General features: G+C 33.4%; 1 protein-coding gene across 1 annotated transcript; it reads right to left on the reverse strand.

Annotated features, from left to right (window-relative positions):
* Nucleotides 1-214: 214 nt before the first annotated feature.
* LOC132759700 (uncharacterized) lies at nucleotides 215-27,500 on the reverse strand. Its single transcript, XM_060751518.1, has 5 exons — nucleotides 27,447-27,500; nucleotides 13,569-14,195; nucleotides 12,814-12,972; nucleotides 8,773-9,325; nucleotides 215-4,170 (listed from the first exon to the last, which is right to left on the reverse strand). The coding sequence occupies exons 2-5, from the start codon at nucleotides 14,133-14,135 to the stop codon at nucleotides 1,547-1,549; spliced, it is 3,903 nt and encodes a 1,300-aa protein (XP_060607501.1). The 5' UTR covers nucleotides 14,136-14,195; nucleotides 27,447-27,500; the 3' UTR covers nucleotides 215-1,546.

The following is a 27,500-nucleotide window of genomic DNA, read 5'->3' on the forward strand; positions in this document are numbered from 1 at the left end:
CACTTCTACTCATTTAGATGTATCTACCTACAAATTTAAAGTTAATATCTCTTGTACACTGAGTTATGTCTAGACAAGAAATATGCAACAGACAAAAAGATAGACTGACCACCAGCTGACTCCAGAAAATCCCCCACAAACTTTGTTTATTACAGTAATATAATAATGTTCCTTTAAACTCGTACTATATCCTTTCAATAAACAACAAACACTATTTAGTAATATATTATATGTAAAGAGCATTTGGACGATCAGTTCAAAGTGTGTAATACATTTATAATTTCAATCATTACATGTAACAATACATGGTTACTATAAATTATAAGATATGTTTTCAAACATATATTTTCATTTTAACACATTCATAGAATTCAGATAATATAATTATAATTCAAAATATATCACACCTAGATGGTTAAAATTGGAACAGTAATTGGAACTCGTTTCTTGCCATTTTTTAATTATTTAAGCCAATATTGCCTGGTTAACCTTGCAAAGCTGAATGCTCAATACTACATATTACTTTATGTGAAAATTATACAATACTGTATTTAACCAATGGAAAATAATTTTCCTTTAATTCGCTGTCGCTGAACCGAGGAAAAAATGTATTACCGTTTACTTTTTTACCGATAAATTTCTTAAATTAAGGTGGAATTTTACTTGACAAAAACCAGAATACTTAGAATAAACGCAAGTCATTAACTCCTAGCCTTAACTTACTACATGTTTAGTTATTTAGTGTGGGTTTAACCAGAATACCATATTCGTTCTGTGTATTCTTTTATATTTCTGTGTATTCTTAAGTTTGGCTGAAAGGATGCAATTAGGAATCTGCAATTATAATTACTGCCATAAATGGCAATCTTCAATGTTTCTTCTTTTTTAACTGTAGTTAAGCACAAAATACTTCACTACATGAACTGTGATTAAATATTTATAAGTCACTTAAAACATGTTGAGTTCTTCTTACAATTATATTGAAACAAAACAAGCAGATAAAAGAAATTATATATTCTTAAAATTTATTTGCACATTATTTTTTTTGTTAAATATTTCTATCTAATAGATTAAACATTTGAATGTATTCTTTAACAATTTAAAACAACAAATATTGTAATCATTTAATTTATGCTGGAGCTAAAATCAAAATTAGTAAAGCTGATATGGCGACTGGTGATAGGTTTACAGTTGATGATCTGAGGCGCCTCTTGAAGCGCTATTTGGGGCACGAAAGGGCACCTGAGTCGAACCACTGACATTCCGTAAGCTATAGTTGGTTGATTTAAAGCTTTCTTACATGAAAAAAAAATCCAAAGTCCCCCGACAGGATTCGAACCTACAGAAACAAGGACCGATATGTTAAAGGCTAATCTAAAACTTCTGTTTAAGCATATATTGATTGCAAACTTGTTTATGATCTAAATAATCGTGCTGACCGTGGAAACATTTAATACCGATTGATAATTATTATCAAATGATTATATTATACATTTTACTGTTCTACTGAAAGAAATGTTGCTCACAAAGAAAAGTCTTTTATCTTTTATTTGTAACGGTGTTTTATTGTTTTGAAATCAAATCTGTTTAATCTGTTCTGATAGGTTCCATTATACATGACCATGAATAGTTCTGAAGCTTGTAATTTCTTTTTCACTTCTTCAAATTCTGTAATCGGTTTTATATTACAACCTCTTATATATATTGTCACTGTATGTGGAAGTTTGTTTACAACAGTAATGAGATCATGTAACACTGAACAAGACATTGTCATATACCTCAAGTCAACAAGTTCAATACTGATCATTTCAGTTGACAGTGTTAATGATCTTTCACCTAGATTGATTCCCCACAACCTAACTTCCTTCACATTAAGTAACAACGGTATTGTTTGTAACATTGTTTCTATGTCACTGGAAGATTCTAGATACTGACACATGATTGTTTTTAGTTTAATGGCTGCTGGAAGTTGACTAAGATAAGATGCAACAGCACCAGGTTTATATAGTTTACCTACACGACATTCCAATAACGATACATTCAAGATTAATTCTGACACAGGTATCTTGTTTAATCCTAAACCTCTTAGATGTGAATGTTGAGACAGGTCAAGGTTGATTCCCCTACATGAAGTATCATGATCACTACAGTATAAACAATGCAATGTTAAATCTTTCATTGATTTTTTACTACTGAGGAAATTACACAATGTCTCCATTACCTCGTGGGTCATAGTAAAACTTCCTATATATAAACACTCCAGATGTTGTAATTTTACCAGTCGTCCATTTATTTCTGCAGACAGGCAGCAAAGTTTTCCTACAAATTTATTATTTTCCCATTTATTTGGCATCACAGAAAAACATTTTAAAGGGTTCAATAACAAGCTCATCATTTCCTCTTCTGCAATTTCACCATGATAATATAGTTTCTCTATTTCTGGAAGGTCTGAGAGTGTAAACAAATCGACAAACTTTTGGAAACCACAAATACCTTTGTTTTCTATCATTACTGATTTTATGTTTTCTTTATTCTGACACAAAAATTGTAATTGTTTGAAGTAGTTTGCTTGCTGACATTTTTCATTGATTAAAAAATCTTGTAAACACAATTTGAGGTCTTTGTTGTCCTGCCTTTCTTGGGCACATGAAATATACATGTCTTGTATTTCTTGTAATGGTTTAACGTGCCTGGAATGATAAAACACGCATGTCAAAGCTCTGTATTCCTTTGTTTTTACATCAGTGTTTATCACAATCATAAATTCACGTGAGAAAGAAGACATGATTTCGGGGTTCATACCACTAATAAACATAAACAATGTTGACATATCTAGAATATGCTGTACAGATCTGCATTTTTCCACAATTATTTTCTGAATATCAGATATGGTTTCCACACATATGTAAGACGCGCAAAAGAATTCCTGTACTGTTTTGTGGGAAAAGGATACTTTTGACTCCTGTTCTGTATATGTTTTAACTTTACTTTCTGTTAGTATTCCTGAAAGTAAGCTCAACTTAAAGTAATCTTGACAAAGATAATTTTCAGCAATAGACCTGTTAAATACCAGGGTGTTTTCTTTCTGATCATTGAATAATGTATGGAAAGCTAGTTTTCCTAAGACCGTTATAAGCTTACTGTATTTTTGGCATTTCACATGTTTAATAAAGCATTGTGGAAGATTACCCTGGGAGGGGTTGGTGTCTGTTTCTAGTTCTGGATGTTTATTCAGTGTTCTTGACAGAAGCAGTTCTACTATACTTATATAAAGTTGGCATTTTGACTGTCCAATAGGTTTACCATCACACCATAAACATATAATGTACATCAAAATGAGAGGAACTACTTTCAGGTTGTTGAGACCACTTCGTTTTATCACATCATCTAACTGGATAGTTTGTTTCTTCAATTCATCTTCACAAATGCCCTTTTTCATCATCCGAATAGCATTTAACTGTAATGTCATTACTGACGTGTTATTTAATTTAGCTAACTCTATTGTCCTGTCCATTTGACTTGTCTTCAAGTTTGAAACTCCAAGCTTCCATGGCCGGGTTGTTGTTAAGACTACACAATTTTCTCGTGCGTATCGGTGAGGAAGATTTTCATGTGATCTTGTACAAGCATTGTCAGGATGAGTCCATTCATCTAGCCCATCCAAAATAACTAAGCATTTTTCACGACTAAAAATTTCTTTTAAAAGGTCTTTTGGTAATGATGACGAACAAGGAAGACATTTTATAATTTGTTGTTCGATCATGTCGTCAATGTTACAGACTTGAACTGAATCCCTTAATAACACCAGGAATATAAACTCAAAGCCATATAAGGCCTTAAGTTCTTCTTCTTTAAAATATTTGAAGTTTTGATCTTTTTGATGAGCTTCACACCATGTTATGGCCAGATATTTTGAAAATGCAGTTTTTCCAAACCCAGCATCAGCTGACAAATATATTTCCCTTTGAACTCTTCCATCAGATGTAAAGACCTCTTCTAATGACTTGACTCTAGTTGTTTCCCTCTCTTGGCTAAATATGTTTGTATGTACATCGATGTCTGGCATGACGTAAAACCCAGCTAGCGGAGTATCTAAATCATCTGTCAGTGGTGAAAGTGGGACAGTACTCTGATTGGTTTTGTACCATTTAATTAGTTCATCTTTAAGTTCTGAAATGGAGATAATATACACATCATTACTATTCAAATATATATAAACTACTTGGTGTCAAAAAAGTCCTTTAAATAGTACTTTATTTTTGTAGCAAGGAACATGAAAATGCCACGAAGAAAAGATTTTCAATTATCACCATTGTAGAAAGTTCTGTTCTACCTTGAATACAAATACAAGCAAAACTAGAACTATCACTTAATGTGATTAATACCCCCACAAGACTGCTTCAGAAATGAGGATGTTACTAGTAACAGAATACCTTGTAAAAGAATTGAAATATAGAGTAAAGGTTGTGGGCAATTAAAGATAGTTGTGGTTCTTGTATGTTGCATTTTCTTTCAATGTGGTTGGCCATTGATGAAGTTTTATTGAATTACTCTGTAATAAGTCCAGAAAGACAAGGAAAAGAAACAAAGGGCAATAACTCTATAAATATTGAAGATGGAGTTATAGTTCTTTTGCACTGCACTTCCTCTTATTGTGCTTGACCATTGTATGAAGTTGTTTTGAATTCCAACCAGTATGTTTTTCAGTTATGCTCCAGACAAGGAAAAGTATCAAAGGGCAGTAACTCTGTATTTTGTCAAAATGGAGTTATGGCTCTTGTGCACTGCAATTCCTTTTAATGTCCTTGACAACTGTATGAAGTTGTATTGAATTTCAAACAGTAGTTTTCAAATTACGCTCTGGACAAGAAAAAGTAACTAAGGGCAATAACTCTGTAATTAGTCAAGATGAAGTTATGGTTCTTGTGCACTGCACTTCCTCTCAATGTGCTCGACCATTGTATGAAGTTATATTGAATTCCATTTATTAGTCTTCAAATTATGCCCCGGACAAAAAAGCAATGGAAAAGTAACAAAGGGCAATAACTCTGTAATTAGTCAAGATGGAGTTATAGTTCTTGTGCATTGCACTTCCCCTTATTGTGCTTGACCTCTGTCTGAAGTTGTTTTGAATTCCAACTAGTAGTTTTCAAGCCATGCTCTGGACAAGGAAAAGTAACAAAGGGCAATAACTCTGTAATAAGTCAAAATGGAGTTATGGCTCTTGTGCACTGCACTTCCTCTCAATGTGCTTGACCATTGTATCAAGTTATAATGAATTCCAACAATTAGTCTGAAAGTTATGGTCCGGACAAAAGAAAGCAATGGAAAAGTAACAAAGGGCAATAACTCTGTAATTACTTTAGATAGAGTTATGGTTCTTATGCACTGCACTTTCCCTTATTGTGTTTGACAATTGTATGAAGTTGCTTTGAATTCCATCCAGTAGTTTTCAAGTTATGCCCCAGACAAGGAAAAGAAACAAAGGGCAATAACTCTGTAATTAGTCAAGATAGAGTTATGGTTCTTGTGCACTGCACTTCCTCTCAATGTGCTTGACCATTGTATGTAGTTATATTGAATTCCAACAATAAGTCTTCAAGTTATGGTCCGGACAAAAGTAAGCAATGGAAAAGTAACAAAGGGCAATAACTCTGTAATTACTTTAGATAGAGTTATGGTTCTTGTGCACTGCACTTCCCCTTATTGTGTTTGACAATTGTTTGAAGTTGTGTTGAATTCCAACCAGTAGTTTTCAAGTTATGCCGGACAAGGAAAAGAAACAAAGGGCAATAACTCTGTAATTAGTCAAGATAGAGTTATGGTTCTTGTGCACTGCACTTCCTCTCAATGTGCTTGATCATTGTATGTAGTTATATTGAATTCCAACAATTAGTCTTCAAGTTATGGTCCGGACAAAAGAAAGCAATGGAAAAGTAACAAAGGGCAATAACTTTGTAATTAGTCAAGATAGAGTTATGGTTCTTGTGCACTGCACTTCCTCTCAATGTGCTTGACCATTGTATGTAGTTATATTGAATTCCAACAATTAGTCTTCAAGTTATGGTCCGGACAAAAGAAAGCAATGGAAAAGAAACAAAGGGCAATAACTCTGTAATTAGTCAAGATAGAGTTATGGTTCTTGTGCACTGCACTTCCTCTCAATGTGCTTGATCATTGTATGTAGTTATATTGAATTCCAACAATTAGTCTTCAAGTTATGGTCCGGACAAAAGAAAGCAATGGAAAAGTAACAAAGGGCAATAACTCTGTAATTACTTTAGATAGAGTTATAGTTCTTGTGCACTGCACTTCCCCTTATTGTGTTTGACAAGTGTATGAAGTTGTTTTGAATTCCAACCAGTAGTTTTCAAGTTATGCCGGGCAAGGATAAGTAACAAAAGGCAATAACTCTGCAATAAGTCAAGATGGAGTTATGGTTCTTGTGCACTGCACTTCCTCTTAATATGCTTGACCATTGTGTGTAGTTATATTGAATTCCAACCATTAGTCTTCAAGTTATGCTCCAGACAAGGAAAATGCAATGGACCTCTGGACCGAAAGACCGCCCAACCAACCGACTGACCAACCACCGGGTGACTCCTATATACCCCCCAAACTTCGTTTTTTGGGGTATAATAAATGTTACTTTGTGCAGTGTAAATGATAAATAATGAAGAAACAAAAGAAATAAACAAAATATATAGGCCAAGCATCTCAAGGGGGAGGGGCTAAATTAATCCAAAGCAATGTCTTTACATAAGCTTGAGGTACTCCTCACTCAACATATCAACCTTAAACCAATTTTTGTTCTTATTAACAGTGATCTTCTTGATCCTTTGGAGCTAAAAAGTTTACAAATATGAATGTTATGGAACAAGTTAAAATTTCTCATTCCTGCTAAATCTAGTAATTGACTGGTAATAATGACCAGATCTAAAGCAATCCCAAGCAATGTCGTCACATACACTTGCTACACACCAAGTTTTATTGAACTATTCTATTTTTGTGGCCTTGACCTTGACACAAACTTTTGGACAAGACTTTTTAAGGAGACCTGACTAAACTTGACCTTGACTAATTAATGACTTTGACATTCAATGTTAATTTGGTTTGTTTAATTAGGTTTTACGTCACACCGACACATTTTATGTCATAAGTCCCAGCTTTACTGGTGGAGGAAGACCTCAGGTGCCCTTCCGTGCATTATTTCAGGCACGAACGGGCACCTGAGTAGAACCACAGACGTTCCGTTAGCTATCTGGATAGCTTCCTTAAATGAAAGAATCAAAAGTTCCTGTTGGGATTAGAACGCACAGCGGTAAGGGGCAAGTGGTTTGAAGTTAACGACCTTAACCACATGGCCAAGGACCCCCCTTTCAAAATTAAGTATTTGTTGGAAAAGTTCCAAGTTTCCTAATCACAGGAAACAGTTTTAGGGGACGGACAGACAGACCGACTGAGTGACACAAATATAATCAAATATTTTAGCTTCCCCAGTTGTATCCAGAAAATAACAATTTAATATAACATTCAAAATTCTAAAGAGGAGATGACTTGCAATAAAGACGCTAAATTTATCAACCTTGTCATACATGATGTGAGTGATGACAAAGAACAATCTTATTAGTCTTCATTGAAAGTCGCCTTTCCTTGTTGATCTTGTTTATCATATTTCAGTGGATACCATTTAAAGTAACAGGGAACAAACATGAAAAATTACAATTTTCAAATAAATACCATTTATAGTAAAAAAAAGAAGAAAATCTAAATAAAAATGTAATGATTATCAATTAATTTCGAAGTTAAAAATGAAAATAATCATTGAAACCCAGGCATATATCACATATTTCATGAAATTCTAAGTTCAAGAGTGATAATTCTATTAATATAGGTGCTAGAATTATGAACCTTGCTACATCTGATGTAGGTGATAATAAGAATCATATTTCTGAAGTTTGAAGTAGAAACATCTATAAAAAAAGAAATTATTAGAAACAACATTTATTCATGTAAATTCTAAGTTCAATGGGTAAATTCTGATAATTTTGGTAGTTAAGTTGTGAACCTAATATGTGAGCACATATGATGTGCTTGATGATCAGAAACATATATTTGAAGTTTGGAGTAGATACCATAATAAGAGAAAATTAAGGAAGAAGTTATAGTGAAATATATTTTACAGCATAAAACTTTTATCAGAAATCTGGAAGCAGTTGCCGACACTGGGTAAGTCGAACAGCTCTCAATATACTCCCTTTATCAAGCTTAAAATGTGCATAATCTCCATACTGTCATCTATCCATATTTCATGTTTAGTAATATTTTCATTATTATTAGTGCTATCACAAATAGTGTTAAATTTGCCTTATTTTAAGTCTGTTGCTGCCATAACAACCAAATTCTTCAAGATTGGAAGAAAAATGATAGGTGTTCATAATTTCCAGACTGCCTGGCCTTTTTTTAATTTACATGAAAATATTTTCAGTACTTGTATTATCATAGGCTTCAGTTTTGTGGACAGACAGACGTATGACGGGCAAACCTAAAGTCCCTTCCGGTTAAACCACAAGGGGACTAAAAATAATAAATTAAAATGACACCATAATTATTAAATTATGGAAAACAAGAAGGTCAAGATGTCACTTGATCACTCATCTAAGATTCATATAAGTCTTCAATGCAAAATTTGCGTAGGTTCATTAGGAAATGCAACATGTCAAATGTCTAAGCTCTGGGCAATGTAATGCCACACAAGGAGACTAAACTTACTTTTTCTAGCCGTAATGTATTGTTCCTCTTTATCATCTATACTTCCTTCTTTAATTTTCTTGGCTTCCTCGTCAGCTAACCTTGTAATGGTTTTCAACGAAGCATCAGCTTCTTGTTGTATTCTATCTAATCCCTTGTTTGTGCTTGATATAATAACATTTCCTGCATTGTTACTATCTTCTTTTATTTTCTTGGCTTCCTCGTCAGCTAACCTTGTAATGGTTTTCAATGAAGCATCAGCTTCTTGTTGTATTCTATCCAATCCCTTGTTTGTGCTTGATTCAATGGTATTCACAGAAATGTTACTTTCTTCTTTAATTTTCTTGGCTCCCTCACTAGTAAGGTTCTCAAGGGTTTTCATTCCCTCAGCAGTTTTAGACTCAAGAGACCGAAGACCATCCTGTTTTCTTTTAATCATTTCGAGTTTAATCTCCTCCGACTGCTTCTTCTGATCATCTATTTCAGTTCTTATTTTATCCTGAACTGCTCTTGCCACATCGTCTAATGCTTTCCTTACATCATCTATACCAATAACCAATGTGTCATTCTCAAGCTGCAATCATAGTTTAATAAAAATATAAATAAGTAGAAATATGAATTTACCATGAATTAAAATAACAAGAGGGCCATGATGGCCCTGAGGTCGCTCACCTGTATATAGGCCCCCGGAGCGGAGCCAGTTTAAACCCCAGGGCTTTTATTTGAACAAACTTGGAAGACGCCCAATAGAAGATGTTTCATGATGTTAAGTTTTTACTACACACATATTATGAAAAACAATGACCTCCGCCCCCCCCCCCCCTTTGGCAGGGCCAATTTTATTTGAACAAACTTGGTAGACACCCACAAGAAGATGTTTCGTGCTTAACAATCTAACCTCTAGCTCATTGGGTTTTTTAAAAGAAGATTTTTTATGTTTTCACTACACACATATAGTTAAAAACAATGACACCTCTGGGGCGGGGCCAGTTTTAATAACGGGGTATTTATTTGAACAAACTTTGTAGACACTTACTAGAAGATGTTTAATATGCTTAATATCTAAACCATAGCTATTTGGGTTTTTTTAAAGAAGATTTTTAAGTTTTTGCCATACACATATAAGGAAAATCAATGACCCCTCTGGCTGGGCAAATTTTGACCCCAGGGCTTTTATTTGAACAAACTTTGTAGACACTCATTAGAAGATGTTTCATGTTTAATATCTAAACTCTAGCTATTTGAGTTTTTTCAAAGAAGATTTTTTAAGTTTTTGCTACACACACATAAGGAAAATCAATGACCCCCTGGGGCGGGGCCAATTTTGACCCCAGGGCTTTTATTTGAACAAACTTGGTAGACACCCATTAGAAGATGTTCATGCTAAATATCTTAGCTCTAGCTCTTTGGGTTCTTTAAAAGAATATTTTTTAAGTTTTTACTATATGCATATAGGGAAAATCAATGACCCCCTGGGGCGGGGCCAATTTTAAACCCAGGGCTTCTATTTGAACAAACTTGATAGACACCCATTAGAACATGTTTTTCATGCTAAATATCTTAAAGTAAAAGACACCCATCTAGCTCTTTAGTGGGACTCTTTTCTTTGATGGCCTGGGGTCGCTCACCTGTACATAGGCCCCCAGGGCGGGCCAGTTTAAACCAAAGAATTTATTTGTACAAACTTGGAAGACACCCATTAGAAGATGTTTATGATGTTAAGTTTTAACACAAATAATGAAAAACAATGACTTTTGCCCCCCCCCCCTCCCCCTGGCAGGGCCAATTTTAACCCAAGGGCTTTTATTTGAACAAACTTGGTAGACACCCATTAGTAGAACATGTTTCATGCTAAATATCTTAGCTCTAGCTCTTTGGGTTCTTTAAAAGAATATTTTTTAAGTTTTTACTATATGCATATAGGGAAAATCAAAGACCCCCTGGGGCGGGGCCAATTTTGACCCCAGGGCTTTTAATTGAACAATTTAATTGAACAATCTTGGTAGACACCCATTAGAACATGTTTCATGCTAAATATCTTAGCTCTAGCTCTTTGGGTTCTTTAAAAGAATTTTTTTTAGTTTTTACTATATGCATATAGAGAAAATCAATGACCCCCTGGGGCGGAGCCAATTTTGAACCCAGGGCTTTTATTTGAACAAACTTGGTAGACATCCATTAGAACATGTTTCATGCCAAATATCTAAGCTCTAGCTCTTTGGGGTTTTTTAGAAGAAGATTTTTTAAAGTTTTTACTATATGCATATAAGGAAAATCAATGACCCCCTGGGGCGGGGCCAATTTTGACCCCAGGGCTTTTATTTGAACAAACTTGGTAGACACTCATTAGAAGATGTTTCATGCTTAACATCTTAGGTCTAGCTCTTTGGGTTCTTTAAAAGAAGATTTTTTTAAGTTTTTACAATATGCATATAGGGAAAATCAATGACCCCCTGGGGCGGGGCCAATTTTGACCCCAGGGCTTTTATTTGAACAATCTTGGTAGACACTCACTAGAAGATGTTTCATGCCAAATATCTAAGCTCTAGCTCTTTGGGTTTTCTAGAAGAAGATGTTTAAAGTTTTTTCTTTTGGTTGCCATGGCAACCAGAGTTCTGCATGGAATGGAATTCTTTGAACAACTTTGTTAAGGCTTCACACAAGGAACCTCCCTGTGAAGTTTCATTATGATCTGCCTTATGGTTTTTGAGGAAGTGTCGTTTGAAAAGTGTGAACGGACAACGGACGACGTACGACGGACGACAGACGACGGACGAAGAGTGATCCTAATAGCTCACCCTGAGCATATGCTCAGGTGAGCTAAAAATACTAAAAATACCCAGACGAAAATACCCAGGTGCACAACTACATATGCTGATCAACATTCCTGTACAGTTTAATGACTCTAGGTCAAATACTTTTTGAGTTACATGCAACACAAGTTGAAAATTGCAAAATTTTACTAAGTCAAGGGCAATAACTCTGAAAATACTACAAATATCCAGACAAAAATACCCAGGTACACAACTACACAGGCTGATCAACACTCCTGTCAAGTTTCATGACTCTAGGTCAAATACTTTTTTGAGTTACATGCGACACAAGTTGAACATTGCAAAATTTTACTAAGTCAAGGGCAATAAATCTAAAAATATTAAAAATATCCAGACAAAAATACCCAAGTGCACAACTACACATGCTGATCAACATTCCTGTAAAGTTTCATGACTCTAGGTCAAATACTTTTTGAATTACGTGTGACACAAAAGAGAACGGACAGACAGACGGAAGGAAGAACGGACAAGGGTAATACTAAATGCCCACCACTAAAGTGGGGGCACAAAAATGGAAATTCAGAAGATAAAGAAAATTGTGGGGTGTCAGAACTTTCCAGATTTTAGAATTCTGAATTTTCTATATACTTGAGAAAGATCTAACTGTATCGGACATACAGTTTCCAAATTGAATAGCCTCAGTAGCAGACTGTAAGCAAAGTCAAAAACCAAATACCTAAGCTCTTGGCTTTGAAATTCTTTAACGGGAATGGTTAAATATCTAATTCTTAAAATCTTCCTGACCTTTACTGATGTATATGCATCAGGTCAGAACAGTTTACATATAAACTTTTGTGAAATTAGGTAAACATTTACGTTTTTATTTTGGATAAGACACATTAGGCAAAACATGGTCAGGTGAGCCAACTGACAAGAGGGCCATAATTGCCCTTTATTGTTCACCTTAGTGAAAATAATTATGTTACCCTTTCATCTCAGTTTAATATAGTGTCAATATAGATACATGTTTATATAATATTAGTATGACAATCAAGACTTTCTTCTGCTTAACATTCAAAATTCAGAATCAAGACAGACATTTTCAGCAGATTTAAATGAAAAGCTCAAAATGTAGTTTTCAAGAGAGTTAATATGGTTTTCTGTTGATCTGACTACTTTGATTTGCTCAGACGACCCATGATTTTAGTTTTTAAGATGTCATAATAACAAACTTTTAATAAAGTTTGATGAAACAAAAAGAATCTGCTCAGGTGAGCTGCTTACTTACATCTATGATTTTCTGTTTTGCACTTTGTGCATGTGTGTCTCCAGCTAAATATAAAGGATCAGAAAGTAGTTGTTGTAATACTTTAAAGTATTGCTGAAGGTCTTTGTCCTCTACCTCTAATTCTGATGAATGTCTTACAGTCCTACCAATGTCTCTTGCCTAAAACAAATAAAATGAAAAGACGGGTTCATTCCTGTGACACACGATAAGCTGTTAACAAATACAATACAGCATTTCAATATATAACCTCATGAAAAATTAATGAGCTAGTTGTACAATAAATGCAAATTTACAGATTGCATGTCAAAGTGGGTCTTTATTAAGCTCATAATTATACATGTACAAATTTTCCTATCAAAATACATTATTATTACATTACAATTATCATTTATCAAAATCATAAATTCACTACTTTGTAAATTGTAAATTTACATAAATTGTTGCATTTTTTAAACTTACTTCAGTAATTAATTAATTGCCCAGCGTAGCATTTTCTTTATGTGCAACTGTTGATCGTGTTTCATTTTAAAACATTTGAAAATTGCTGTTTTAATATAATTTTTTCATGTGAATCAGAATAAGCTATATATCGCACATCGAAGAGAGAACATTTTCCATTCAATTTTCTTACTTCTCAGTGTGATATATTGCATATTCAAAACAATCATCCTTTTATATATCCTGAACTTATTTCTTATGCCCTCTTTTTTCCATCACAATTTATATGCAAATAAAACATATTTGACTTTACTTACCTGTTCAAAAATGTTTTTCTTATTGCCTAGGTTTTCGTGTACTTTCAACTGAAAGTCTTTGTGATTAATGATAACACTGATGATGCCATTGAAGTCTGTTTCTTGTGCACTAGCTACATCTTTATATCCATCTGGGGGCATGAAACATTTAGCTATCTCCCAGGAATTACTGCACCACTTGGTAGCATCAGTGTTTTTGTACGATGGACCAAAGTACCTATGTACATTCTGTATCTCAGTTGTAAAATTATGACATATCTTGTTAGGGCAGCCGGCAGGATTATACCTTGTTGCAGCATTTCTATGATAACTGCATCTTCCACGTCCAACATTACATATTCTATTTGTTGGACATTTTATAACATTTTCTGTACAGCACATTGAACACAAAGTCCCACTAAATAATCCATTGCTGTAACATATATCATCTAAGCATTTCTGTTGAAATTGTTGAATTTCATTGCAAACAAAAGGTTCAATACCTTCTTTAGTAAACAGGACAGCCAACTGGGCTTTAACCCAGTTATTGTATTTCTTTTCTAACAGCTTAGGGCTGTATGAAGCCATTGCTTAATCAACTGTATAACACTCAGAAGATAAAATATTTTCATTGTTGAATGTTGCCATCTGAAAAAAATAAAAAGAGATTATACAAAGATTAAACAAGATGGCTATGATAATTGCAAGTGGAAACAAGATTGCATTTGTGAAAAAAATGTTATGCCACCGCATTAACACAACACTAATTAGTAGGAACAGAAGTAGATTTTGTTTGTTTCTCTACAACTGAACTTTGCCATAATGCAGTAAGTCAAGGGGGAGAATCACGCCGTTCGTAACCCAAACGAACAAAATGGCGGATGCAGCCGAAAAAGTAAGTTTTCGTTTTCCTCTCTGAAATTCGTGATGATCTAGTGTGTAAAGGTACATTATAATAACCTTCTCCACAATTTTCCTGGCTCACAGGAGTTTATTTCCCGTACTTCTGAAATAGGCGTCACCTGAGATTCAAAGCGAGAGAATTTTCCGCCGGTTTGATCGTTGTAATGTACGGCTTCTTCTCTAAACTTCACTGTTTCGTTTACATATACAATGTAATAACATACATATATACATACATTATAATACTGCACGTTTGTAACGTCATTTTTCATTGGATAATCGTGACGTTTATATAGTTTTATATACACGGCTGCTGTCGATTCATGAAAAAAATCTTATTTTTTTCCCTCAAAATGATGCTTGCTGTATTATAAATTCGTTATAAAGATTGTTGACAGGTTATATTGCCGTATATAAACGGCTGTTTGCAATATAACCCTCGCCTAACGGCTCGGGTTATATTTACAAATAGCCGTTTATATAGGGCCATATAACCTGTCAACGATCTTTATAACTAATAGTATGTATATTAACTGAAACCACTGACTTAAAAAACTTGTAATAAATAATTTGTCGTCATCTAAGCATTCATTCCCATTCTGGCTAGAATAACCGCTAAAAATATTAATATCGGGGCATTTTCCAGTAATGATAACGTACGGCACATAAAATATAAATGAAAATGTACGGCGCATTTTTCTACTTGGTGGATTTCCATTTGTCCAGTCAGCTGATAATGAATTATTTGTATGTAAGAAATGATAGATATCTGAAAAAAAGATTGTCATTTCAGAAATAAACAAGCAATTATCATAGTATTGCAAGCAATCCATAAGTCCCCTACCGGTTAGAACCCCAGCAACATTCTGATTAAAATTTTCAATTTTACCAGTGAATGAATGACATGAATGAACTTAAATCTTTTGAGTTCTAAGTTTGTCTATTTCACAGTAATGTGTTAATTTTGAGTTCTAAGTTTGTCTATTTCACTGCCTAGTAAGGAAATTATGTTTATACAACCTTGTCATATTATTACGATGTGGGATTTTAAAGTAAATCCTATAAGGAATGAAGAAGTTGGAGTTAAAAATACCAATTTCTCGAAAAAAGTCTAAGTTCAAGGGGGACATAATTCTGGAAATAGTCCTGCTAGAGTATTTAACCTTCTCAAAAATGTTGAGTGATAATAAGAGACAATTAAATGAAGTTTAAAGTAGATACATTAGGAAATAAAGAAGTTATTTAAAAAAGACAACATTTTTTTTCATAAAAATTCTAAGTTCAAGGGAGGTTATACTGATAATTTTTGTGCTAGAGTTGTAAACCTTGTCACATATGATGTGGTTGATGACCAGAAACTTATATTTTAAGTTTGTAGTAAACACCTTAAGAAATAAAGAACTTATAGTGAAAAAGCTGAAAAATTTAAATCAGAAATTCAGGCTATTTGTTGCTATAGTAACCAGAATTTTCAACAGAGGAAGAAAAGAAAAAGATGTGCATATAACACTCAGAAGATAAAATATTTTCATTGTTGAATGTTGCCATCTGAAATAAATAAAAAGAGATTATACAGAGATTAAACAAGATGTCTATAATAATTGCAAGTGGAAACAAGATTGCATTTGTGAAAAAAATGTTATGCCACCGCATTAACACAATACTAAATAGTAGGAACAGAAGTAGATTTTGTTTGTTTCTCTACAACTGAACTTTGCCATAATGCAGTAAGTCAAGGGGGAGAATCACGCTGTTCGTAACCCAAACAAACAAAATGGCGGATGCAGCCGAAAAGTAAGTTTTCGTTTTCCCATCTGAAATTCGTGATGATCTAGTGTGTAAAGGTACATATAATAACCTTCTCCACAATTTTCCTGGCTCACAGGAGTTTATTTCCCGTACTTCTGAAATAGGCGTCACCTGAGATTCAAAGCGAGAGAATTTTCCGCCGGTTTGATCGTGGTAATGTACGGCTTCTTCTCTAAACTTCACTGTTTCGTTTACATATGCAAATGTAATAACATACATATATACATACATTATAATACTGCACGTTTGTAACGTCATTTTTCATTGGATAATCGTGACGTTTATATAGTTTTATATACACAGCTGCTGTTGATTCATGAAAAAAATCTTATTTTTTTCCCTCAAAATGATGCTTGCTGTATTATAGATTCGTTATAAAGATTGTGGACAGGTTATATGGCCGTATATAAACGGCTGTTTGCAATATAACCCTCGCCTAACGGCTCGGGTTATATTTACAAATAGCCGTTTATATAGGGCCATATAACCTGTCAACGATCTTTATAACTAATAGTATTGTTACCGTTGTCACTGTTGAAATGATTTTGTCAGGATCACTTTTAAGGCTACTGAAGTTAAATGGTACGGTAATTTACCATAAAACTTAATCAATGAAAAAGAATATAAACACTTGAAAATACCAAAACGCTCAAGTACAGTTAATTTTATTTATTAAGATCTTCTGTTAAATAAATGCATAAAACAGGATAATTAAATACTGTAAAAACATGTAAATTATTGCCCTTGGTATAGTTATTGTAGATCTAATGAGTTCGTCAATGTAAAGTTGTAAAAGAAGGGGTTATATGAACGTATTTCGCGTAAATTACAGTTAAAGTCTTCTAGCGGAATATTTATTTAGCGGAATGTTCAAGTTTTGACGGATTTCCGTTGTTTGGCGGATTTTTAGTTAGGGTTGAGCTACTGTTCAAATAATAACCTTGTTAGTCCGTGTTTCACGGTTGGAAAGCTGCTCAACTGAATTGAGCGTCTGTATTTATAGACTTTGGCGTGTTAATTCCGAAATGAAATTTGCCCGCCGCTAAAACATTCAAAAGTACTCTTATCCAATAAGATTCGACAACGGAATTAGTTAACCAATCACAGCGTTCCGCTAAACATAGCACAGTCATGGCTCATACGCCGTCAGACAAAATAGATCCGTCAAGGATCCGCTAAAATGTTATTATTCTTTTATAGAATAATAAAGACATAAAATATCGGCAGATTTTTATATGATAGTCACTCTTTTTCCAAAATATGATTATGGTAGTTTCGTTGCATTACAGCACTTTCTCGGAATTTGGCCGGATATGGAACTTATTTCCGCTTAATCCGTCAGCTAGAAAATGTAAATAATACACATCTTTGTGTTCTAGTGACACTTCTAGTGTATACTTTCTGCATCTATTGTAATGGAAAAATAGTTCAGGTATATTTCTACATATCTGATCGTTATTATTGTTATTCTTTGGTCAGTTGAGTATCTACGCTCAATTGTCAGGTTATTTCGCGACCCGGATCATGTTCACAAAGTTCTGAACGATATTTCAATGTTTCTTTAACTCGAATCATTGAATACTTATACTGTTTACTGTAAGATATATAGTTGATAAACAACCACACAAATCACGGAAATGACAGAGCAGAATTCAAGTAAAGGAAAGGTAAAATCTCATCACACTGTTAAAATTAGGGTTTCTTAATCGGACAAAAATCATAATCGATCATCGAAAATAATCGAACAACCCTTTTCGATCAATCATCGATTATATAATCGAAACATTTATGATAACAAAGTAAAAAGTATAATGTACATATCATGCTTTAATATTTATAAGAATTCCATTTCCATGTGACCACCACTTTATCAACTGAAATAAATTAGTTTTAAGATATACTATTCTCATCCTTGAGTAAAATATTTTAATCAAATAAATTCATTAAAATCTATGAAATTATTATATCTCACTTTCTATAAAGGAATGAATAAACTATGTATGGGAACAAGTTAAGTTGGTCGAATTGTTCTTAACAAAACTGCCAGTTTTTTTAATGACACTATATATTGATATTGCAACAACCACATATCTTCTTTGTGACTGAAGTCAAACTTAAAATGTTAACATGTCTATCCATAACAGTATGTATATTAACTGAAACCACTGACTTAAAAAACTTGTAATGATAAATAATTTGTCGTCATCTAAGCATTTTCATTCCATTCTGGCTAGAATAACCGCTAAAAATATTAATATCGGGGCATTTTCCAGTAATGATAAAGTAAGGCACATAAAATATAAATGAAAATGTACGGCGCATTTTACTACTTGGTGGATTTCCATTTGTCCAGTCAGCTGATAATGAATTATTTGTATGAAAGAAATGATAGATATCTGAAAAAAAGATTGTCATTTCAGAAATAAACAAGCAATTATCATAGTATTGCAAGCAATCCATAAGTCCCCTACCGGTTAGAACCCCAGCAACATTCTGATTAAAATTTTCAATTTTACCAGTGAATGAATGACATGAATGAACTTAAATCTTTGGAGTTCTAAGTTTGTCTATTTCACAGTAATGTGTTAATTTTGAGTTCTAAGTTTGTCTATTTCACAGTAATGTGTTAAGTTTCCCTGCCTAGTAAGGAAATTATGTTTATACAACCTTGTCTTATTATTACAATGTGGGATTTTAAAGTAAATCCTATAAGGAATGAAGAAGTTGGAGTTAAAAATACCAATTTCTCGAAAAAAGTCTAAGTTCAAGGGGGACATAATTCAGGAAATAGTCTTGCTAGAGTATTTAACCTTCTCAAAAATGTTGAGTGATAATAAGAAACATATAAATGAAGTTTGAAGTAGATACATTAGGAAATAAAGAAGTTATTTAAAAAAAGACAACATTTTTTTTCATAAAAATTCTAAGTTCAAGGGAGGTAATACTGATAATTTTTGTGCTAGAGTTGTAAACCTTGTCACATTATGATGTGGTCGATGACCAGAACTTATATTTAAAGTTTGAAGTAAACACCTTAAGAAATAAAGAACTTATAGTGAAAAAGCTGAAAATTTTAAATCAGAAATTCAGGCTATTTGTTGCCATAGCAACCAGAATTTTCAACAGAGGAAGAAAAGAAAAAGATGTGCATAATCTGCAGACTGCCATCTACCCATATTTCAAGTTTCATAAAAATATTTTCAGTACTTTTTGAGTTATCACTGGATCCAGTTTATGTGTTAAATTTGCCATATTTTCAGACTATTTGTTGCCATAGCAACCAGAATTTTCAATATAGGAAGAAAAGAAAAAGATGTGCACAATCTCCATACTGCCATCTATCCATATAATATTATCAAGTTTTATAAAAATATTTTCAGTACTTTTTGCGTTATCGCGGGATCCAGTTTTGTGGGCGGACGGACTGACGGACTGACAGACAGACGGACAGACAGATGGACAGACGGATGGAGGGTAAACCTAAAGTCCCCTTCGGTTAAACCGGTAGGGGACTTATAATTGAACAATGCTGCACCATCGGGTATAAGTATCTTTCTAGCTCGTGGCATTATAGATATTCATTGTTGATATACCAATAAAAACAGGTGTATAGTTTGAGAATATTTTTGTATAAATGCAGAATGGAAAGAAAAGCCTCCACTTTCAGGAAACATTTGTGTATTGTTGTCTTCACATTAAATTTTGCTAGTGTTGTGTGATAATTCAGGTGCTATCCCCTTATCATATTTTCTTTTCCAAAGAAAAAGTCTAGAATCATTTTAACAAATTTCTGATAAGGAAATCTTTATATTTGAACCATGACTAAATTGTCAAACATAAACAAAAACGAAAAGTGATTGCGACTAGTTACACCCAGATGAGATGTGCCTGTGTTTATTCAATCTGGTCGCTCATTGAAAGAAAAAATCATAACAGAGAATAATGAATGAATGTAGGTTCTATATTGAATTTATTAAATGAGTTAGAAAATAATGTTTTGAGAAAAAGTTCAATAAATTTAGTAAATAAGAAATTTCCAGTTTATTTGACAGGCGATTAAAATTGGAACGCTACTGTTTAGCGTGACGTTGTGCAACTATAACGTCAAAAATATTTGCACGACATAGCTGTGCAGTTTTTTTTATTGTAAATGATTTGATCAAAACAATTACATGCAATTCATAAATGTTCCTATCATATTCTGGCGTTGTTTCTTTCCGCAAATGCCCCGACAAAAACAATCAATTTCTTAAAAAAAATTATTGCAGGTTGCAAGAAAACATATCACTTTACGTATCAGATTTAAATATCCATCCCTCCATTGTTACAGCCTCGTTACAGCCCTCGGATCGGATATTTCTATCCGATTTAAAAGCACATGACATATATTATCATGCAAGCACTAAATTATTTTTAGTTTCTTTATTTGATTCTACACATTCTCTTATTTCTGGTAAACATATATTATATAGAAAATCAATTAAGCAGAAAAAAGGCGCCGTACGTTATCATTGATATTTTGTGCGCCATACAGTATCATTTCCAGAAAATGCACCCGATACTAATATTTTCAGCGGTTATTCTAGCCAGAATTGGCATGAATGCTTAGATAGAGACATATAACAAGTTTTTAAAGTCAGTGGTTTCAGTTAATATACATATAAGTAAACGAAACAGTGAATTTTAGAGAAGAAGCCGTACGTTACCATGATCAAACCAGCGGAAAATTCTCTCGCTTTGAATCTGGTGACGCACATTTCAGAAGAAGTACATGACAAAACATCATGAAATAAAATCCTGTGTGCCAGGAAAATTGTGGAGTAGGTTATTATATGTAAATACTTTACTTTAGAACATCACGAATTTCACGGAAAAAGGGGAAATCCTACTTTTTGGCTGCCTCCGCCATCTTGTTTGTTTGGGTAACGAACGGCATGATTCTCCCCCTTGGTAGTGTCTAGTGAATTTTGTGGCAAATGAAAAACAATGTGCAGATGTGTCTAATGTTCAGGTACAAAGGCTATATAAGTAAATGTATAACAAATGATTCAAAAAGTAGGAACAGAAGAAGATTTTATTTGGTTCTCCACAACTGAACTTTGCCATAATGCAGTAGTGTCTAGTGAATTTTGGGGTCAAGTCATATTTCAGCATGTCAAATAAAAAACAATGTGCTGATGTGTCTAATGTTCAAAGGATATATAATTAAGTACATGTATAACAAATGATTCAAAATAAAAGGTACATGTATTCTTACTTGATAAAAGTTTAGGTAGTTTCTGTCATATACATACCTATATCAAACATTAAAATACAGTTACAGTTATTTTTCTTATTAAATTTAAAGCATTATCTATTTCTGAAAACAAAAAAAAAACATTTATGATTGAATATCATTATACCTGTAATATACATGGTGTGAATCATAATGTCCTTATAATATACTCAAATCATTTCATAAAATATCCTATCTCTTGCTAGACTGGTCATAAAATATTTCTGAAAAGCTTGCTAGAAGTCAAGATCTTTAGAATAACTCCTGGCAATTGAATCTTTTAAAAAAATGCATAAAATGTACATATGTATGAAAAACCTTCCAAAATGAGTTGCTTCCCTTTAACTATTTAGCTATAATTAAAGAAAAGCCATGGCCAATTTTGACCCCAAAGGTATTATTTGAATAATCTTAATAGAGGTTCACTAGAAAATGTTTCATGCTAAGTATCTTAGCTCAAGCCCATGTAGTTTTGAAGAAAAAGATTTTAAATTTTTACTACAAACATAGAAAGACAAGAGCCATGACAACATGGCCATCCCCCGCCGAATGTGTTTGCTCATTGGAAGAATGTATATGTAGTAGAGCAGAATAATTCCATTTTAAGAGGTCTTTTGGTAATGAAAACTGATGGCTATAGTGATTACAGATTTGAAACCTATGTGAATACTGATGGTTGAAAATAACAAAGGGCAATAACTGAAAAAATAATGCAGGGTAGGTTATCATTCTTGTGTGCTGCATCCCTCCTCAGTAAAATCTATCCACCTATGAAGTTTCAAGTTGATACCTCAAATACTTTTTGAGAAAAAAATTGAATTGAAAAATTAAGTATGAAAAATAACAAAGGGCAATTACTCAAAAATTATAAACGGTAGAGTTATCATTCTTGTGCAGTGCACACCTCCTGAGTGAGATCTATGCACCTATGAAGTTTCATTTTGATATCTCAAAAGGCTTTTTGAGTTATGCTCTGGACAAAAATTAATTTTGAAAAATAACAAAGGGCAATAACTCTCAAAAATAATGCAGGTTAGAGTTATCATTCTTAAGCACTGCACTCCTCCTTAATGAGACCATCCACCTTTAAGGTTTCAAGTTGATACCTCAAGTACTTTTTGAGATAAGCTCTGGACAAATTAGCATGAAAAAAACAAAGGGCAATAACTCAAAAATTGTATAAAGAAGAGTTATCATTCTTGCGCACAACATTCCTCCTCAATAAGATCTATCCCACCTAATGACATTTCATGTTGATATCTCAAACACTTTTTGAGTTATGCTCCACTCAGGTGAAAAATTAGGTATGAAAAATAACAAATGGCAATAACTCAAAAATTATGAAAGGTAGAGTTATCGTTCTTGTGCACTGCACACCTCCTGAGTGAGATCTATGCACCTATGAAGTTTCATGTTAATATCTCATAGGCTTTTGGAGTTATGCTCTGGATAAAAATCAATTTTGAAAAATAGCAAAGGGCAATAACTCAAAAATCATGCAAGGTAGAGTTATCATTCTTGTGCACTGCACTCCTTCTCAATGAGGTCTATCCACCTATGAAGTTTCAAGTTGATAACTCAAATACTTTTAGAGATATGCTCCGGACAAAAATGTCGGACGGAAGGACAGACGGACGGACGGACGGACGGAGACTATTTCTATATCCTCGGCAGGGGATAAAAACACATCAACCCTGGAACGGGGCCAATTTTGACCCCAGAGCTATAATTTGAACAATCTTGGTATACTGGTCCACAAGACAATGCCCTTTTCAAAGATCTGCCGAGGACGCGATTTTGGGCCATTGGCACTAAAAAAAAAACAAGAGGGCCATGATGGCCCTGAGGTCGCTCACCTGTATATAACCCCCGGAGCGGGGCCAGTTTAAACCCCAGGGCTTTTATTTGAATAAACTTGGAAGACACTCATTAGAAGATGTTTCACAATGTTAAGTTTTTACTACACACATGTAATGGAAAACAATGATCTCACCTGCCCCCATCCCGCCCCCCTCCCCCCGGCAGGGCCAATTTTCACCCAAGGGCTTTTATTTGAACAAACTTGGTAGATATCCATAAGAAGATGTTTCATGCTAAACATCTAAGCTCTAGCTCATTGGGTTTTTTAAAAGAAGTTTTTTAAGTTTTTACTACACACATATAGTTAAAAACAATGACATACCTGGGGCGGGGCCAGTTTTGACCCCAGGGCTTTTATTTGAAAACACTTTGTAGACATTTACTAGAAGATGTTTCATGCTTAATATCTAAACTCTAGCTATTTGGGTTTTTACAAAGAAGAATTTTAAAGTTTAAAGTTTTTACTATATGCATATAGGGACAATCAATGACCCCCGGGCGGGGCCAATTTTGACCCCAGGGCTATTATTTGAACAAACTTTGTAGACACTCACTAGAAGATGTTTCATGCCTAATATCTATTAGTAAACTCTAGCTATTTGGGTTTTTTCAAAGAAGATTATTTAAGTTTTTGCTATACACATATAAGGAAAATCAATGACCCCCGGGGCGGGGCCAATTTTGACCCCAGGGCTTTTATTTGAAGAAACTTGGTAGACACCCAATAGAAGATGTTTCATGCTGAATATCTTAGCTCTAGCTCTATGAGTTCTTTCAAAGAAGATTTTGTAAGTTTTTAATATATGCATATAGGGAAAATCAATGACCCCCTGGGGCGGGGCCAATTTTGACCCCAGGGCTTTTATTTGAACAAACTTGGTACACACTCATAAGAAGATGTTTCATGCTGAATATTTTAGCTCTAGCTCTTTGGGTTCTTTAAAAGAAGAATTTTTAAGTTTTTACTATATGCATATAGGGAAAATCAATGACACCCCTGGGGCGGGGCCAATTTTGACCCCAGGGTTTTTTTTTAACAAACTTGGTAGACACTAGAAGATGCTTCATGCCAAATATCTAAGCTCTAGCTCTTAGGGTTTTTTAAAAGAAGATATTTAAAGTTTTTTCTTTCGGTTGCCATGGCAACCAGAGTTCTGCATGGAATTAAATTCTTTGAACAATTTTTAAAGGTGACCACCAAAGGAACATTCCTGTGAAGTTTGGATGAAATTGGCTTAGTGGTTTATGAGGATATGTCATTTAAAGTAAAAGTTTACGGACGGACGGACGCCGGACGAAAAGCGATCACAAAAGCTCACCCTGTCACTTTGTGACAGGTGAGCTAAAACACGAAAATGGCGCAGGAAAATCGGCAGCAAAGAGCCATGGGTGAGTCTAAAGTCTGCGCAAGACATGAAATGGCACAAAACAAAACCCGTTTGTCAGGTTAATGAGTCATCCAGTCAAAACCAGTTCAAACAGCCACATGAATTATACTGATGTTGAAATCCTTCTTTACAAATAACACGGCATCGAATCAGCAATACGAAAAACAATAACAAATTATTTTCAATCAGTGGCATTAAAATTGAACTCATTGACAAAAACAAGATTTTTAACATTCAACACCTCGTCTCTATAAATTTGGAATCTGTCCTGAATAAGCTTATAAATGCTTTGAATATCAAGAAAATGTACAGTTAATGTGTTTGTAAAATATCATAGTTTTTATTACTAATGATATTTATATGTTCTTTCAGTATTGTGAATTCATAAATTGAAACAAACAAAAATTAAGATGGATTCAGTTGTTGAAGTGTGAAACTTGAAGTACAAATAACTGCAGTGTTTTTTTTTCTTCTTTATAATCACTACTACCCTAAAACGGTACTGTTCCCAATAGAAAATAGACATAAAATTCCCAATTTCCAATGTTTAAATTCCCAAAATGGCTCTTCAAAATTCCCACAAGGCCAAGTGTATTTTCCCCCCCTGAAATTTTTAAATTCCAAAATTTTTATAAAAACCCCTTTATAGTTCTTTACCCGGACTGTTGGAAAACGTTAGCGTCTTTATTAAAGAGAAAATATCCTTTTTTTTACCCGAAAAAAAAGCCCTAAAAATTCCCAAATTTAGTCAAAAAAACGCATCTTTTTCCCTTATATTCTTAGTCTGGTCCGGCCACATTCCCAAGTAGATAGAAAAAAAAATCGAGACTAATTATAATGGACTTAGAATTCATTTCTGACTTAGGATAAATGTTTTCTACCATCAAACACAAATTTTGTGGACATTCAATGAGCCGTACCCCTTTGGTCTAACCCATAGGTGTCATGTGCGTTGATTGGTCACTACACTGCCCCCATACCCCCTCACCCACTCTACAACCCTCCTACCTCTCAAAACCATGTCAACTGCAGTATTTTTTATTTGAAACAAATTTTAATATTTAGTATATGGTTTTAATTAAATTACCTTCATTTCCCACAAAAAATATAAAAAAATGATATAAATATACATTGTATTTAGTAAAGGTATGTAACTCGCCGCTCATTTTTCAGCACTCATCTTATTATGAACTCCATAACTCCAACATTTTTTCACCAATTTTCAACATCTTGGTACCAAATGGTAGACTTTTGATTACACTTAAAGGAATTAAAGTTATAATTACAATCATTTCAAGTTTTAAGAAGATATGTAAAAGTTATAATATCAATCATTTCAAGTTTTAAGAAGATATGTAAAAGTTATAATTACAATCATTTCAAGTTTTAAGAAGATATGTAAAAGTTATAATTACAATCATTTCAAGTTTTAAGAAGATATGTAAAAGTTATAATTACAATCATTTCAAGTTTTAAGAAGATATGTAAAAGTTATAATTACAATCATTTCAAGTTTTAAGAAGATATGTAAAAGTTATAATTACAATCATTTCAAGTTTTAAGAAGATATGTAAAAGTTATAATTACAATCATTTCAAGTTTTAAGAAGATATGTAAAAGTTATAATTACAATCATTTCAAGTTTTAAGAAGATATGTAAAAGTTATAATTACAATCATTTCAAGTTTTAAGAAGATATGTAAAAGTTATAATTACAATCATTTCAAGTTTTAAGAAGATATGTAAAAGTTATAATTACAATCATTTCAAGTTTTAAGAAGATATGTAAAAGTTATAATTACAACCATTTCAAGTTTTAAGAAGATATGTTAAAGTTATAATTACAACCATTTCAAGTTTTAAGAAGATATGTAAAAGTTATAATTACAATCATTTCAAGTTTTAAGAAGATATGTAAAAGTTATAATTACAATCATTTCAAGTTTTAAGAAGATATGTAAAAGTTATAATTACAATCATTTCAAGTTTTAAGAAGATATGTAAAAGTTATAATTACAATCATTTCAAGTTTTAAGAAGATATGTAATCTCCCGGGCATACCGGATTTTTCCAGACCACTGTTGTGACCGCCTTAAATGAATTATCTTCTATTTATATTGCCTACTGCGTTAGTAACGTAGTAGATTATGGAAAAGAAAAACCCGATATATTAACGCTTTTGTCAACATTCTTTCTTGAATTAAGGTGACAGTAATGATGGATTTATACAATAAACCTACTGGTTACTTGAAATTTTATTTCATTTTCTTTATTTTACAATCTGGAGGTCAGTGGCTTTAAAACCATATATCTACCAAATATTAAAAAATGTTTCAAATGAAAAATACTGCAGTTTATATGGTTTTGAGAGGTAGGACTCACTAAGGAGGGTTGTAAAGCGGGTGGGGTGACGTTTTTCACCTTTGATTTATCGACCTGCAAAACTATTAAAACTGTTAGATTTTTCAACGACACACCCTAGTTCCTACTTTCCTACTTTCGTTTTCAATGAATTCAACTATCGATAATATTGCAACAACAACATAAAGGAAATTTAAAATATTCATACTTTCTGATTCCTAAATATGTATTCTTGGAAATTTACCAAGTAAATCTTGTTTATGACATTATCAAGTAGCTATATTATGGTAAAATTTGACTAACCTCTGTGTAAGTAAAACCTTTTCAGCCAACACGAAGCCGCCAACACGAGACACG

This window comes from Ruditapes philippinarum, unplaced genomic scaffold (genome assembly GCF_026571515.1).
Source record: "Ruditapes philippinarum isolate M1 unplaced genomic scaffold, ASM2657151v2 ctg14215_1_1_1_1, whole genome shotgun sequence".
Classification (NCBI taxonomy): Eukaryota; Metazoa; Mollusca; class Bivalvia; order Venerida; family Veneridae; genus Ruditapes; species Ruditapes philippinarum.